This window comes from Heterodontus francisci, chromosome 12 (genome assembly GCF_036365525.1).
Source record: "Heterodontus francisci isolate sHetFra1 chromosome 12, sHetFra1.hap1, whole genome shotgun sequence".
NCBI classification, from domain to species: Eukaryota; Metazoa; Chordata; class Chondrichthyes; order Heterodontiformes; family Heterodontidae; genus Heterodontus; species Heterodontus francisci.
Window position 1 is genome coordinate 111,827,919 of NC_090382.1, and position 18,057 is coordinate 111,845,975.

Below are 18,057 nucleotides of genomic sequence, written 5' to 3' on the forward strand. Positions count from 1 at the left end.
GGGTTAAGCAATTTGCTAAAGAAATTCGGATAGTTCAGTCGTCCAGAATAGTTTGTTCAATCAGCTTGTTTTCGTTGCGATTTGATGAAGAAATAAGTACATTAGACAAAAAAGTACGGAGTTTGGACAAACGTAGAATAATATAATTAGATTGCACGTCAATTGAATAATAGAGCAAAGCAGGTAAGAAATATAAACTAGCAACGTCAATTAAAGTTGCACAACATTAAATGCACAAAGCAATTCTTCCGGTGTTCAGTGGAGGCAGTATTGCTTTAAGATAATGAGCTGTTATTATTGGCCGAGTCTCTTTGTGTCGCTGTCTACCAATGAGGTGAAGAAATGTGTCTGGAGATCCAGCACCACTCCTCCTTCATCAAGCACTACGCGCTGTGGAATGAACGAACAGCATTCACCGTTCCACGCTCTTAATTCACATCGCAGAAAGGGACGGAAAAATCTGAGGGCATTTGTAAAATCATCTAGGCGATCGTAACCAAAACGTCTACGCGCTATACATAAAAAGCAACATTTCCTTTGGATAAGCAAGGTAATGAACAAATGCGTTATCGGTCTAACAACAAGGCACGTATAAATTCATCTGAGAATCTGGCAATTATATTCGCAGTACTTTGATCCAAAATGGCCTACTGGATGAATAGCCATTTGTCCCTATGGCTTGTTTTTTATCTGATACTCATGTATGTTTCGGATTCAGTCTGTGTAAAAATTCGCTACTCAATTCCGGAAGAATTAGATCTTGGCGCCTTGGTTGGAAATATCGCTGCGGACCTGGGATTAGATGTAAAGCAGTTATTGGAGCGCCGATTTCGGATTGCATCTGAAGGCAAAAAACAATATCTAGACGTGAATTTAAAAACTGGAGCTCTCATTATAAAAGAAAAAATAGACAGAGAGCAGCTTTGCGAACACCGCCTGTCGTGCGTATTGATAATAGAGGCTGTGATTGAGAACCCGCTAAAGTTATCTCGTGTGGAAATTGAGATTCTCGACGTAAATGACAATTCGCCCGTGTTCCAGAGAAGTGAGGTAAACATTGAAATCGCAGAATTGATGCCAGCAGGAACGAGCTTCCCGCTCCAGAGCGCGATTGACCCGGATGCTGGAACCAACAGTGTTCGCTCCTACCAACTGAGCCCAAACGAGTATTTCACTTTGAAATCACAGTCAGACAGCAAACAAAATGGCATCCCAGAACTCGTGCTGGAACGACCCCTAGACCGAGAGCAACAGCCAACTCATCGGTTAACACTAACGGCGTTTGACGGAGGAACTCCACAGAAATTCGGGACAACCCAGATTAACATTAATGTGCTTGATGCGAACGATAACGCCCCAGTTTGCGAACAAAATGTCTATCAAATCACCACGGCCGAAAACGTGCGCAAAAATACTTTGATTGTGAAAGTAACTGCGGTTGATCTAGACGCAGGCCTAAACGGTGAGATAATCTATTCTTTCACCGATCACACTCCTGATAGAGTTCGCGATATATTTCGCTTAGATTCAGCCAACGGAGAAATCAGAGTAATTGGTACCGTAGACTTTGAAGAAACAGTGAATTATCAGATTATGGTACAAGCCAAGGACAGAGGCTCGCTTCCACTGCTAGGATACTGTACAGTTTTGATAAAGGTCACTGATGTTAATGATAATTCTCCTGAAATAATAACGACTTCTGCGTCGAATTTCATTCAAGAGAATGCTGCTCTAAACACTGCAGTAGCTGTTTTAAGAGTTGCAGACCGAGATTCTGAAAATACAGCGGCTGTTTATTGCCGAATCAACGGGGGTATTCCTTTTAAGCTTAATAGCTCCTTTAATAACTACTATACGTTAGTCACTCATGGTGATATAGATCGTGAAAAAGTGTCAGAATACAACGTTACCATTACATGTACGGATAGTGGCTCTCCTCCCCTCTCGACCAACAAAACCATCCGAGTTCAAGTCTCAGATATAAACGACAACGCGCCACGCTTTACGCAGCCTTCGTTCACCATGTATGTGACAGAAAATAATATCATTGGTGCTTCAATTGGTTCTGTGTCAGCTTTTGATCCAGATTCTAATCAAAATTCACAAATACGTTTTGATATTTTGAGTAGCCTGATACACGGGTTGCCCGCGTCCACATTCGTCTCAATAAACTCAGCCAATGGTGTGATGTTTGCTCACCAGTCTTTTGATTTTGAGCAACTTAAAAATTTTCAAATCTGTGTGCAAGTGAAGGATGCTGGATCCCCTCCGCTCAGCAGTAACGTAACGGTAAATGTCATCATCACAGATCAGAATGACAATGTCCCTGTGATCCTGTCACCTTTGCCAAGTGAAGGGTCTGCAGCAGAGGACACGATGCCTAAAACTGCCGATTCGGGTTACTTGGTTGCAAAAGTGACAGCCACTGATGCCGATTCTGGGCAGAACGCTCAAATTGTCTATCAGCTTCTTCAGCCCACTGATGAAAGTCTGTTTACGGTGGCTCCAGAAACAGGAGAAATCTGGAGTATTCGCCGCTTTGGGCATAAAGATTCCCTCAGACAGAAAATCGTCATTTTGGTGAGGGACAATGGAATTCCGTCCCTTTCATCTACTGTCACCATCAATGTATCAGTGCAGGATGATATTACAGAAAACGCATCTAATATTGGCATGTTCGGGACCTCTGGGCCATGGACATCTGATTTTAAATTTTATTTAATGATTTCTTTTGGCACAATTTCGCTGCTATTGCTTGCGGCGATTGTTATCCTCGGTATTAAGGTACAAAGAGGTCGAACGGAAACTAATAGTGACTGTTGCTGTTGGCACACGTCATACATTTCCAGCAGGGATTCGCTACGTGTAATTCAAAAGGCGAGTGTGAATATTCAAATGCCACCCAATTACACTGAAAGTGGCACTTTCCCGCAACCATTTCGCTATGATGTGCGTCAAGATTCAGACATGAACAATTTCATGTTTCTGAAGTTAGATGGTGTGACAGCGCCCATAATTGATATCAAAACTGGCATATGTACTGCTGCAGAACATGGAAAGGTATCACAGTCTACAAACAAGGAAATCACTGAATTTCGCAAGGTGAGTGGTCCGTTGTTAACACTTTAAACTTCACTTAGCATTTTTAGAAGGTATGGCATTGCATTATGTTACTCTGGAATAGTCAACCGGGGGCCTGGACTAATAATCGAGAGAACGTGTGTCGAGGCCCGTAATAGCAGTTGAAGAAGTTGTTTTGACTTAAAATAAATCCAGAAATTAAAACAAAAATCTACTTTCGATAAACGTTACCACAAAGTTGTCGAAATCTGGGTAAAAAATGTCAGCTGGTTATCAATCTCACTAGGAACATACGAATTAGGAGCAGAAGTAGGCCACTAATGTCATTCCGAGGAGAAAATCTGCTGTTCTTACCAGGTATGGCTTGCATGAGGCTCGAGTCATACAACAAGATTGTTGACTCTGGACTGTTTCGCTGTCATGGCTCAGCAAGCCACTCAGTCAGCGGATAAGAAAAAAGGAATGGAAGAAGGCGATTTAGCTGCTCGTGCCTACTCCACCATCCCAGTAAATTATGTTGATCTGTTTTTCAACCACATTATGCCACCTTTGACCCATAACCAGAACAAGCAATAATCTAGCGACTACATTATTGAAAGTTCCAAGACTTTATCTATACTCTGATGAACTTGTTAATCCAAATAATTAGCTCAGACGGAAGATAAAGCTAAATCCGATAATTATGTAGTTTCAACTTGAAGTATAATTTCAATAAAAATAGATAATACCGATTCTTGAGGCTTGATGGAACATTTTATTTTCAGAAAGTAAGTGAGGTCCTGAATTACCCTGTTAAGTCAGGAAAAGATTATTATTTTTTAGCGCGGATGAGAGGATGGTTGAAATAAGTATAGTGAAGGGACAAACGAAAAGCGTAAAGGTACCTCTGAAATGTATGGGACTGGTTAAGGGAACATTTATGCACAAAATAATAATAAAAAGGGATTACTATAGCTACATGGATGTGTAAATCGTGACAATTTAATTTTGGTTTTAGTGACATGAATTAGAATGCAGATGAATGATTTTAACAGACGGTGCCCCTTAGCGTTAGTCTCTCCCAAAACAGACAGCCTTGAAAGAACTTGGCTGATTCTGGATCGTCAGGGGAAATTAAATATTCACAGATTTTAAATTGGTAAGTCTCATACGGAAGCAAAATGGAAAAAAGCGGTGACCTTTTAACCGAATACGAACTCGGAGCAGGAGTAGGCTATTTGACCCTTCGAGTCTTCTCCACCTGTCTGTAAGATCATGGCTGATCTGTTTGTGGACTCAGTTCCACTTTCCTGCCGACCCCTGATGCCCTTTGCCTCCCTTGATTGTCAGGAATCTGTCCACCTCTGCCTTAAAAACATTCAATGGCCCTGCCTCGACCACTCTCCAGGAAAGAGAGTTCCGCAGACTCATGAACTTCTGAAAGAAAAATATTCTCCTCATCTCTGTCTTGAAATGGGAGACCCCTTATTTTAAACTGTGCCCCCTAGTTTTATCTCTCCACAAGAGATAGCCTTGAAAGAAACATGGCTGCTACTGGATAGTCCATGGCAATCAGATATTCACAGATATAAAATTGGGAAGTTTCATATGGAAGCAAAATGGAAAAAGTGGTAACCTTATTAACCGAATGCATTATTCCAGAAGAAGCAAGATACGTTTCTCTGAAGGAAGGTTTTGCTTACAAGGGTCCTCTGGGCTGAGTTAAGCATTAGCAAATTGAAAGAAATTGAATAACACAAAGCGTTCAATGTCAGAGCAGATCTGGATAAGTCAATAAATTGGCTGATTTCATCACAGAACACAAAGGTTATGTAAATGAGTGGCATCCACCCCATAGGAATTGTCATAGAATGGCTTGATTGATGCATCAGAGGTATTGTCCATTTTGTTAACTACATTTCAGGATGAAACAATGGGTCTACCAGGGCAGACTTATTGTTGGTTTTGGGAAGGAGGAAAAAGTGGGCTCTACAAGTTCGGGGAACAATGAGGTTTGAGATTGAAGAGCAATGATCTTCAGAGGAAATTAGGTCAGTGACGATCCAGGTAACAATGGTTTTATATTCAGAAATGACACCATGGTTCAGGGGAAGGTAAGAACGACGCGTTGGAGAGTTTGCATTTGGCCTCTGCCAGGTAGAGCTTGGTATGGCAGACAACAGCGATACCACCCTTGTCAACACGTTTGATGACGATGTTAGCATTGGAACTGAGGGAAAGGAGTACTGCAAATTCAGAAGCAGATAGGCTAGAGCGAGGAAAGGGAGCAGAGAAATTGGGATAGCTGATGCCATGCTGTGAGTTCTCAATAAACTATCAAGGGAGGGTAAGAGGAGAGACGGAAGGGTTCAGGTAAAGGGGGCATCTTAGAGATGAGTAAAAGGATCCACTGAGTAGGCGGTAGACTCATGGCCAATTAAGTCAAAGAAGTGGGCATGGAGGCAGCAGCAATGAAAGAAGAGCTCATGCCGAGCTTGAAATTCACTGAGGTCGGGGCGGAGGGGGTGAAGCTGAATCCTCTACCGAGGACAGATCGTTCAGAGTCGGTGAGGGAAATTAAAGAGAATAGAGTGAATAAACAGCAAGGGGTGAAATTCGAAGAAGAGATGGGGTCAGAGGGAGGGGAAGGGGAAGAAAGATTCAGAGGAGTGTTGATGCCAATGTATTGCTGAAGCTTGTGATCCTTCACACATAAAAGGAGGATAAAATGTTTTTAGTTAAAGCGCCAGAAGTGAGGGATGAAATGAAACTATGGGACAGGGCAGTTTTGGGATAGAATGAGTCAGTGCTGCTTAAGAGAGAGGTCGAGAGCGGACATGTGGCAGTGCATGGCATTGAGAGCGCATTTTGGGATGCAACAAGAACAGCAGTTTGAGGAATTCTGATTGTCTCGAATATATCTGTAATCGTGGCTGGATTCAAAACACAAGAGTCTTGGAATCCAGGTGGAATAAGCTGGAGGAAGTTGCCGAGGAAGGAGATGTGGCTGTTATAGCGATTTCTGCTAGATCCCTGATCAAAGACAACAAGGGAAATGTGGCTGTGAAAACATTTTTTGGTAGATAACTGAATTTAAAAAAATAAGGCAGATATAAAGCAATGAAGGCAAAAAAGGTAGCAGAAAAACTACAATCCCATAAGAGAAAAGAGCAGAATTTCTTGAAGATAGGCACATTGCTGGAAGAGAAGTGACAGTGAATTAAGCAATAATACAAAAGCGAAATACTGTGCATGCTGGAAATCTGAAATAAAAACATAGAATGCTGGAAAGACACAGCAGGTCAGGCAGCATCTGTGGAGAGAAAAACAAAGTAAACGTTTCAAGATCGCGACCTTTCATTAAAACCGCGAAAAGTTAGATATCTAATATGTTTTGAGAAAGTAAAAGGGGACAGCGGGGAAGATGAACAAAAGTAAAGATCTGTAATAGGGTGGAGGGCAGGAGAGATTAAGTGACAATTTCCACTGCGTGGAGTCATACCTAGCAGAAAGGAAGGTGGTTTTGGCTGTTGGAGGCCAATCATTTCAGCCTCAGGACATCGCTGCAGGAGTTCCTCAGGGTTCAGTGTTCAGAACCATTGGCAACTCCTCAGATACTGAAGCAGTCCAGCAGTCCACGTCTACTTGCAGCGAGACTCGACAGCATTTAGCCTTGTGTTGGTAAGTGGCAATATTTTCTTTTGTCCTTCATGAGATGCGAGCGTCTCTGGCAAGGCCAGCATTTGTTGCCCACCCATCATGTTTCTTATTTGTTCATGGGATGTGGCCATCGCTGACTAGGTCAGCATTTCTTCCCCATCCGTAATTGCGCTTGGGAAAATGGTAGTGAATTGCTTTCTCAAACCGCTGCTACCTTGGGGTATAGGTATACCCAGAGTGCTGTTAGGAAGGGGATTACAGGATTTTGACACAGTGACAATGAAGGGACAGTGATATAGTTCCAAGTCGGGATGGTGTGTGGCTTGGAGGGGAACTTGTAGCTGGTGGCGTTTCCATGCTACGGCTGCCTTTGTCCTTCTAAGTGGTAGAGGTCGTGGGTTTGTAAGGTGCTGTGAAAGGATCCTTGGTGAGTTGCTGCGGTGCATCTTGTGGATGGTACATTTTGCTGCCACTGTGCATTCGTTGTGAAGGGAGTGAATGTTGAAGGTGGTGGAAGGGGTGCCAACTAAGCAGGCTGCTTTGGCTGGATGGTGTCGAGCTTCTTAAGTGCTGTTGAAGCTGCACCCATTCAGGCAAGTTGAGAGTATTTCATCACACTCCTGACTTGTGCCTTGTAGATGGTGGACAGGATCTGGGGAGTCAGGAGGTCAGTTACTCGCTACAGAATTCCCAGCCTCTGACCTGCTCATGCAGCCACAGTGTTTATCTGACTGCTCCAGTTAAGTTTCTAGTCAATGATAACCCCCATGATGTTGATAGTGGGATATTCAGCGATGGAAATGCCATTTAACCTTAAGTGGAGGTGGTTATATTCTCTCTTGTTTGAGATGGTGATTGCCTGACACTTGTGTGTCAATGTTACTCGCCACTTATCAGCCCAAGAATGAATGTTGTCCAGATCTTGTTGCATATGACATGGACTGCTGCAGTATCTGAGAAGTTGTGAATGTTACTGAATGTCATACATTCATCAGCAAACATAACCACTTCTGATCTTATGATGGAGGGATGGACATTGATGGTTGGGCCTAGAACAGTCCCCTGAGGAACTCCTGCAGCAATATCCTGGGGCTGAGATGTTTGGCCTCCAACAACCACAACAATCTTCCTTTGTTCTAACCATCCCACCAGGATGGTTTGAGGGCTCTCCGCTTCTTCCTGGAACAGAGGCCCAACCAGTCCCCATCCACCAACACCCTCCTCCGCCTGGCTGAACTTGTTCTCACATTGAACAACTTCTCCTTCAACTCCATGCATTTCCTTCAAGTAAAAGGTGTCGCTATGGGTACCCGCATGGGTCCTAGTTATGCCTGTCTTTTTGTGGGATATGTCGAGCATTCTTTGTTCCAGTCCTACTCAGGCCCCCTCCCCCAACTCTTTTTCCGGTACATTGATGACTGTATCGGTGCCGTTTCCTGCTCCCGCCCAGAACTAGAAAACTTTATCAACTTTGCTTCCAATTTCCACCCTTCTCTCACCTTTACATGGTCCATCTCTGACACTTTCCTTCCCTTCCTCGACTTCTCTGTCTCCATCTCTGGGGATAGGTTGTCTACCAATATCCATTATAAGCCCACTGACTCCCACAGCTACCTCGACTACACTTCTTCACACCCTACCTCCTGTAAGGACTCCATTCCATTCTCCCAGTTTCTCCGTCTCCGACGCATCTGCTCTGATGATGCTACCTTCCATGACGGTGCTTCTGATATGACCTCCTTTTTCCTCAACCGAGGATTTCCCCCCACTGTGGTTGACAGGGGCCTCAACCGTGTCCGACCCATTCCCCGCACCTCTACCCTCACCCCTTCCCCTCCCTCCCAGAACCGTGACAGGGTTCCCCTTGTCCTCACCTTTCATCCCACCAGCCTCCATATCCAAAGGATCATCCTCTGCCATTTTCGCCACCTCCAGCGTGATGCCACTACCAGTCGCATCTTCCCCTCCCTTCCCCTGTCAGCATTCCGAAGGGATCATTCCCTCCGCAACACCTTGGTCCACTCCTCCATTATCCCCACCACCTCGTCCGCGTCCCAGGGCACCTTCCCTTGCAATCGCAGGAGGTGTAATACCTGCCCATTTACCTCCTCTCTCCTCACTATCCCAGGCCCCAAACACTCCTTTCAGGTGAAGCAGCGATTTACTTGTACTTCTTTCAATGTGGTATACTGTATTCGCTGCTCACAATGTGGTCTTCTCTACATTGGGGAGACCAAGCGCAGACTGGGTGACCGCTTTGCGGAACATCTCCGCTCAGTCCGCAAGCAGGACCCTGAGCTTCCGGTTGCTTGCCATTTCAACACTCCCCCTGCTCTCATGCTCACATCTCTGTCCTGGGATTGCTGCAGTGTTCCAGTGAACATCAACGCAAGCTCGAGGAACAGCATCTCATCTACCGATTAGGCACACTACAGCCTGCCGGACTGAACATTGAGTTCAATAATTTCAGAGCATGACAGCCCCCTACTTTACTTTCATTTTTAGTCATTTTTAGTTATATTTTCTTCCTTTTTTTTTTACATTCCTTTTTACATTTTGTACAATCTTTTTTTGCATTTATTTCATTTCATCTTAGTTTGTTCAGTTTGCTTACCCACTGTTTTTTTCAGGTTGTTTTTCTTCAGGTGTGCACTTGCTGCTGTTCAATATTCAGTATATTCACACCTAATCTGTACTAATGCTTTGTCTTTCAAAACACCATTAACATATTGTTTGCCTTGGCTCCGGGACCTTTTGGTCAGCTATGTGGTCTGGTCCAATCTGTACCTTCTCCTTTGTTATCTCTTGCCCAACCCCCACCTCACTTGTTTATAATCTGTGACTTTTCTAATATTTGTCAGTTCCGAAGAAGGGTCACTGACCCGAAACGTTAACTCTGCTTCTCTTTCCACAGATGCTGCCAGACCTGCTGAGTGATTCCAGCATTTCTTGTTTTTGTTAATTTGTTCTAGGTCTGACTCATTGATGAATTAGACGAGGGAACTAAATGTAATGATTTACTTGAGGGAACTAAATGTAATATCTCCAAATTTGCAGATGACACAGATCTGGGTGGGAGGGTGTGATGTGAGGAGGATGCAGAGAGGCTTCAAGGTGATTTGGACAAGTTGAGTGAGTGGGCTAATGCATGGCAGATGCAGTATAATTTGAATTAGAATTAGAACATTACAGCGCAGTACAGGTCCTTCGGCCCTCGATGTTGCGACGACCTGTGAAACCATCTGACCTACACTATTCCATTTTGCTCCATATGTCTATCCAATGACCACTTAAATGCCCTTAAAGTTGGCGAGTCTACTACTGCTGCAGGCAGGGAGTTCCACGCCCCTACTACTCTCTGAGTAAAGAAACTACCTCTGACATCTGTCCTATATCTATCACCCCTCAACTTAAAGCTATGTCCCCTCGTGATTGCCATCACCATCCGAGGAAAAAGACTCTCACTCTCCACCCTATCTAACCCTCTGATTATCTTATATGTCTCTATTAAGTCACCTCTCCTCCTCCTTCTCTCAAACGAAAACAACCCCAAGTCCCTCAGCCTTTCCTCGTAAGACCTTCCCTCCATACCAGGCAACATCCTAGTAAATCTCCTCTGCACCCTTTCCATAGCTTCCACATCCTTCCTATAATGCGGTGACCAGAACTGCACGCAATACTCCAGGTGCGGTCTCACCAGAGTTTTGTACAGCTGCAGCATGACCTCGTAGCTCCGAAACTCGATACCCCTACTAATAAAAGCTAACACACCATACGCCTTCTTAACAGCCCTATTAACCTGGGTAGCAACCTTCAGGGATTTATGCACCTGGACACCAAGATCTCTCTGTTCATCTACACTACCAAGAATGTTCCCATTAGCCCAGTACTCTGCATTCCTGTTACTCCTTCCAAAGTGAATCACCTCGCACTTTTCCGCATTAAACTCCATTTGCCATCTCTCAGCCCAGCTCTGCAGCCTATCTATGTCCCTCTGTACCCTACAACATCCTTCGGCACTACCCACAACTCCACCGACCTTAGTGTCATCCGCAAATTTACTAACCCACCCTTCTACACCCTCTTCCAGGTCATTTATAAAAATGACAAACAGCAGTGGCCCCAAAACAGATCCTTGCGGTACACCACTAGTAACTAAACTCCAGGATGAACATTTGCCATCAACCACCACCCTCTGTCTTCTTTCAGCTAGCCAATTTCTGATCCAAAGCTCTAAATCACCTTCAACCCCATACTTCCGTATTTTCTGCAGTAGCCTACCGTGGGGAACCTTATCAAATGCCTTACTGAAATCCATATACACCACATCCACGGCTTTGCCCTCATCCACCTGTTTGGTCACCTTCTCAAAAAACTCAATAAGGTTTGTGAGGCACGACCTACCCGTCGCAAAACCGTGCTGACTATCGCTAATGAACTTATTCTTTTCAAGATGATTATAAATTCTGTCTCTTATAACCTTTTCCAACATTTTACCCACAACCGAAGTAAGGCTCACAGGTCTATAATTACCAGGGCTGTCTCTACTCCCCTTCTTGAATAAGGGTACAACATTTGCTATCCTCCAGTCTTCCGGCACTACTCCTGTCGACAATGACGACATAAAGATCAAGGACAAAGGCTCTGCAATCTCCTCCCTAGCTTCCCAGAGAATCCTAGGGTAAATCCCATCTGGCCCAGGGGACTTATCTATTTTCACACTTTCCAAAATTGATAACACCTCCTCCTTGTGAACCTCAATCCCATCTAGCCTAGTAGCCTGAATCTCAGTATTCTCCTCGACAACATTTTCTTTCTCTACTGTAAATACTGATGCAAAGTATTCATTTGACACTTCCCCTATCTCCTCTGATTCCACACACAACTTCCCACTACTATCCTTGATTGGCCCTAATCTAACTCTAGTCATTCTTTTATTCCTGATATACCTATAGAAAGCCTTAGGGTTTTCCCTGATCCTATCAGCCAATGACTTCTCGTGTCCTCTCCTTGCTCTTCTTAGCTCTCCCTTTAGATCCTTCCTGGCTAGCTTATAGCTCTCAAGCGCCCTAACTGAGCCTTCACGTCTCATCCTAACATAAGCCTTCTTCTTCCTATTGACAAGCACTTCAACTTCTTTAGTAAACCACGGCTCCCTCGCTCGACAACTTCCTCCCTGCCTGACAGGTACATACTTATCAAGGACACGCAGTAGCTGCTCCTTGAATAAGCTCCACATTTCGATTGTTCCCATCCCCTGCAGTTTCCTTCCCCATCCTACGCATCCTAAATCTTGCCTAATCGCATCATAATTTCCTTTCCCCCAGCTATAATTTTTGCCCTGCGGTATATACCTGTCCCCGCCCATCGCTAAGGTAAACCTAACCGAATTGTGATCGCTATCACCAAAGTGCTCACCTACATCTAAATCTAACACCTGGCCGGGTTTATTACCCAGTACCAAATCCAATGTGGCATCGCCCCTGGTTGGCCTGTCTACATATTGTGTCAGAAAACCCTCCTGCACACACTGGACAAAAACTGACCCATCTAAAGTACTCGAACTATCGTATTTCCAGTCGATATTTGGAAAGTTAAAGTCCCCCATAACAACTACCCTGTTACTCTCGCTCCTGTCGAGAATCATCTTAGCTATCCGTTCCTCTACATCTCTGGAACTTTTTGGAGGTCTATAAAAGACTCCCAACAGGGTGACCTCACCTCTCCTGTTTCTAACCTCGGCCCATACTACCTCAGTAGACGAGTTCTCAAACGTCCTTTCTGTCGCTGTAATACTCTCCTTGATTAACAATGCCACCACCACCACCACCCCCCCACCTCCCCCCCCCCCCTCTTTTACCATCTTCTCTGTTCTTACTGAAACATCTAAATCCTGGAACCTGCAACATCCATTCCTGCCCCTGCTCTACCCATGTCTCCGAAATGGCCTCTACATCGAGATCCCAGGTACCAACCCATGCTGCAAGCTCACCCACCTTATTCCGGATGCTCCTGGCGTTGAAGTAGACACACTCTAAACCAGGTTCTTGCTTGCCAGTGCCCTCTTGCGTCCTTGTAACCTTATCCCTGACCTCACTACTCTCAACATCCTGTACACTGGCACGACAATTTAGGCTCCCATTCCCCTGCTGAATTAGTTTAAACCCCCCCGAAGAGCACTAGCAAATCTCCCCCCATAGGATATTGGTACCCCTCTGGTTCAGGTGAAGACCATCCTAATGTGGATAAATGTGAGGTTATCAACTTTGGTAGCAAAAACAGGAAGGCAGATTATTATCTGAACGGCGATAAACTGAGAGAGGGGAATATGAAGCGAGACCTGGGTGTTCTCATCCAGCAGTCGTTGAAAGTAAGCATGCAGTTGCAACATGCGGTAAAAAAAGGCAAATGGTATGTTGGCCTTCATAGTGAGCGGATTCGAGCACAGGACCAGCGATGTCTTGCTGCAATTATACAGGGCCTTGGTGAGGCAACACCTGGAATATTCTGTGCAGTTTTGGTCTCCTTGTCTGAGGAAGGATGTTCTTGCTATCGAGGGAGTCATAGCGAAGGTTTGCCAGACTGATTCCTGGGATGGCAGGACTGATGTATGAGGAGAGATTGAGTCGGTTATGATTATATGTGCCGGAGTTCAGAAGAGTGAGGGGGCATCTCATAGAAACCTATAAAATTCTAACAGGACTTGACAGGGTAGATGCAGGTAGGATGTTCCCGATGGTAGGGGAGTCCAGAACCAGGAGTCATCGTCTAAGCATACACGGTAAACCTTTCAGGACTGAGAATAGGAGCAATTTCTTCACCCTGAGAGTGGTGAGCTTGTGGAATTCGCTACCACAAAAAGCAGTTGAGGCCAAAACATTGTATGTTTTCAAGTAGGAGTTAGGTATAGTTTTTGGGTCTAAAGGGATCAAAGGGTATGGGGCTAAAGCAGGAACAGGCTACTCAGTTGGATGATCAGCCATGATCATAATGAGTGGTGGAGCAGGCTCGATGGGCCGATTGGCCTATTCCTGCTCCTATTTTCTATGTTTCTATGACTCGAACCATTGGAGAGTTTTCCCCTTGATTCCCATTGATTTCATTTAGGCTCGGGCTCCTTGATGCTGCACTCGGACAAATGCTAATTTGCTATCCAGAGCCTCACTCTCACCTCACCTCTTGACTTCAGCTCTTTTATCCGTGTTTGAACCAAGGCTGTTATGAGGTCAGGAGCCGAATGTTCCTGGCAAAACATTCGTCCCAGACAAGTGTCAGGTAACGACCATGTCCAACAGGAGAGCATCTAACCAAGATTCAATCCAAGTGGTGTAGCTAGATCCATATGCTGTTGGCAAAGGAGATGTAGTTTTTTTGATCCAGTGACAGAGAAGAAATGGCGATATAGTTCCAAATCAAGTGGATTAGAGGGGAACGTACAGGTGGTGGCATTCCCATGCCTCTACTGCCTTTGTCCTTCTAAGGTCACGGCTTAGAAGGTGCTGTCAAAAGAGGCTTGGCAAGTTTCTGCAATGCATCTTGTAGATGGTACAGACTGCTGCCACTTTGCACCAATGGTGGAGGGAAGTGATGCTTAAGATTGTGGATGGGGTGCTGGTCAAGCAAGCTGCATTCTCCTGGACGGTGGCGAGCCTCTTGAAAATTCTGGGAACTGCACTCATTCACGCAAGTGGAAAGTATTCCATGACACTCCTGACGTGTGCCTTGTAGATGGTTGACAATCCCTGGGGAGGGGTGGGGTGGCTGGAATTGAATTGATCACCACAGAATATTCAGCCTCTGACCTATTCCTGCAGCCACAGTATTTATATGGCTGGTCCTGTTGAGTGTCTGGTCAATGGTAACCCCCAGGATATTGATGAGGAACGAAGATTGATCAATTATGGATCGTTGTGGGTTCTGCAGAGGTCTTCGATGGATAGAGTAGCAACTATTGCTGCAATTGACAAGATAGAAGTGGATGCCAGAAAAAGCAGTTGAGCTTGACAAAGAGGGACACACAGGAACATGACGTGCTCAGCAGGTACAAAAGATGCAGAGAGATCTGGAGGGGCATTGATAGTTGGTGCGCCATGGTCATAGTCATAGGAAATGTCTTTCGAGATTTTGATGAGAGATATTTCGATATTGCGGAAGGGAGCACAGAGAACTGCAGAGTTTCATAAATCCAGGAGATAAAACTTTGACGCTGAGAGGAAAATTGGAGATTGGCGGCACTTTACAAGAAAAGAAAGTTCAGAGGTTTTTTTTATAAATCTGGGGCGATTCTGTTATTTGCAAGAGGGAGAGGCACAGTGATTGCAGCCAAAAAGAATCATTCCCAATGTCAGCGAACATCAGCGTCAGGAAATATTGCGGTTAGTAGGTGCGTGGGAATGGGGTCATGGAAGTGAGAGGTAACTCTCGAATTGGATGAACTTTTACGGGACCTGGGTGGAAATGAGGGAAGACTAGACAGAAGAAAGAGTGCTGCGGACGGGAGAGTTTTTTTGGGGTAGGCATTGGTTTCATTGGCAGGAGCAGATGAGGAAGGCCGACAGAAATAATTGGATTGTCTTCACCTTGCTAAAAAAAAATTAAAAGGTGCTGTTTTTTTGGGAGATGCGAATGTGGATGTTAAGGAAGGGAGGCAGAAGTAGATTCTTGAGAGTTGAGAAAAGGAGACAAGAATTACCTTCACGCTCCAAAATGATCACGGATTAATGGCTTCTTTTGGCAGAGGAAATCAAGGCCTTGTCGGTCGAATATGTGTCAGACAGATCTAGTGGTGTCGAAAGTAAAACTGTGGATGGTAAATGACCCAAATAAGTTGATGGAGATTGTGTTTGCAGTGATCGTAGGACTGGTGGGGCTACGTAAGATGGTGACGTCAAAATAGTAGCCAGTAATGTGATCAAAAGAATTTATAATTACAACATGCATGGTTTTGATAAGGGCAGTATCGATACTGTGGGAAGGCGCATCGAGGTCTACAGATTTTCATAAATCCAGGAGATTAAACTTTGGCGTTGCGAGGAAGAGAGGGAATGCGGTGGGGAGTGCTCATTTCAAGATTTTGAAGTGGAAGGGGAGTCACATTTTGAAGAGGTTCGGAAGATGCCAGAGAAGCGGTGGAAAAGACGCAGGTCTGATTTAACAATCAGGGCCAACGACGGAACTCACTGGGTCATGGTGGCTGTGATGAACAAAACTCGAAGGAGGGTAGTGAAGTTAGTCCCGCGGAGGTACCCTGGAACGGGTGGTCATTGATTGTGAAAGATAGTTAGCTGTAACGGCTGCTTTTAAAGAGGTCTTTAAACGTGATTTGCAGAGAATGCTGCAAAGCACATAGAAGATCTATCATCTCACAAAGGAGATGATTCAAGCTGAGACAATGACAGGAGCGCCGCAGATCGGGACTCCCTGGAGGCGGTCTAAACAACAAGTGGAACAGGACACAATTAGTGTCCACGGGTAGAACGCAGAAAACAGAATGTCAGAGATGGGATCATCATCAAGAGCAGATCCAGTAGTACCACATTAGAACGATCCCAGGATGGAAACAAAAACGTCCAAGGAAAATTAGCCTGCAAAGGCAGACTGGATGACGAAATAGGGATAATCCAGCAGATATCAATCACTTTGGAAAGTAATGGCGAAAATAAAGACTACTGTATCACACAGAGGCTCGCGGTGAAATGGCATTCAAACCAGTGGAAAACGATTTTCTGCCGAAAGCAACATTGCTGTACAGCTGGAAAAACAGCAGTACACTGGAATCCAGTTCAGCATCCAATGTAATTCTTGAAGAGATGAAATAATAAAGCAGCTGTATGGCAATTGAAGATTACGGTGAAGACTAATGCAGGCCAGATGGCGGAATAGTTCAGAAAAACAATGGAAGCAGAGTCGTGGTTCTCCACGTCAGGACAGGAAAAATACCTAACAGAACCCGGCTGAGCATTGCGCTATTCGGAGGAGGGCGTCTAAGTAGTGGAGACGAGCCTGGATTGGGGCAAGTGGCAATGGATTGCCTTGAATGAAATTGCGAAGGAGAACTCAGTTGGAAGTTGTCCAGGAACGGACTCCAGAGATGGCCCAAGTTGTGTTCCATGACAATGTAGTTATTTTGCTGTGCTACCTCAGTGTGGTTGTCATCCATATAGTTTCACTCCGCCAAGTTGCAGTTAAAGTTATTATTTCACAGCCGCTTTGAATTCGCTCACTGATCAAACGCATTTCAGATAAGCACCTGCATCTGGAAAGATATTCAATTCCCGGACTGTGCATTGAATTGAATTGAATATTCTTGGACGTCGCATATGAACAGTTACCTCCCGTTTCCTTTGTTGTAGACCAATAAATAGCATCCGATGGCTTGGTTGGTGAAAGCGACATGTTCAATCCGAAACAGCCGAAAAGACGGTCAATCCGGAATGTTAATGAATCTGTAAGTAATAATTGTTATTGATGATTCTACTTTCAGAACTTTTATTACATATTTGAGCATTCGCCAGAATCAACGCTGGATATTATGCACCGTGCATATTTCTAGGTTGTGGATTAATGGAAATGCAGATTTCAATTGACAATGAATAGAACAGAAGCCTGTGAAAACTTGTAATATATATACATAACGAACTGCTCTTACGAAATTCACCATCTTAATGATTTGTTTGTAATAGAAATACATTGCGCATCGTTTTCCATTAAGATTACTAGTTCTTGGGATTTGGACATCGCAAGATTCGTAGCTCTGGTAAGGTGGTGGTGAACCTTCTACTTCAAATTCGGCAGTTCCCGTTGACGTCGCGCTTTTATTGGAAGGACTAAAAAAGGAATTCGTAATTTATATATAAAAGATATATAAGTTCTGTAATTATAGCACATCAGTCCATGCCATTTTATTTAAACCTGGTAAGGGAGGAGGAACCTTACACATTATCTCACTAAAATATGAAACAAGGGTTAAGCAATTTGCTAAAGCAACTCGGATAATTTCAGTCGTCTAGAATAGTTCGTTCAGTCAGCTTGTTCTCGTTGCGATTTGATGAAGAAATAAGTACATTAGACAAAAAAAGTACGGAGTTTGGACAAACGTAGAATAATATAATTAGATGCACGTTAAAAAGCGCCCGCGGGAGATGGCTCGGAGAGCATCTGCAGCGCACTGTCGGCAATGCTGCATGCCTTTATTTAAACCACTGCAAAAAAAAAACCCTTAACAAATGTAATCACCTCTAAGTCTGCCAAATGATGCTTCACCTCCCGAAGGACGTGGATGAGCTTTCCGGACGTCGATGGTGGGCACTGAGGAAATGGCTTATTACCTGCACCAGA

General features: G+C 44.4%; 1 protein-coding gene across 1 annotated transcript; it reads left to right on the forward strand.

Moving 5' to 3' along the window:
• Positions 1 to 642: 642 nt before the first annotated feature.
• On the forward strand, positions 643 to 17,272 carry LOC137375746 (protocadherin-10-like). The gene is made up of 2 exons (XM_068043135.1): positions 643 to 3,102; positions 17,204 to 17,272. The coding sequence occupies exons 1-2, from the start codon at positions 643 to 645 to the stop codon at positions 17,270 to 17,272; spliced, it is 2,529 nt and encodes an 842-aa protein (XP_067899236.1).
• The last annotated feature ends 785 nt before the right edge of the window (positions 17,273 to 18,057 follow it).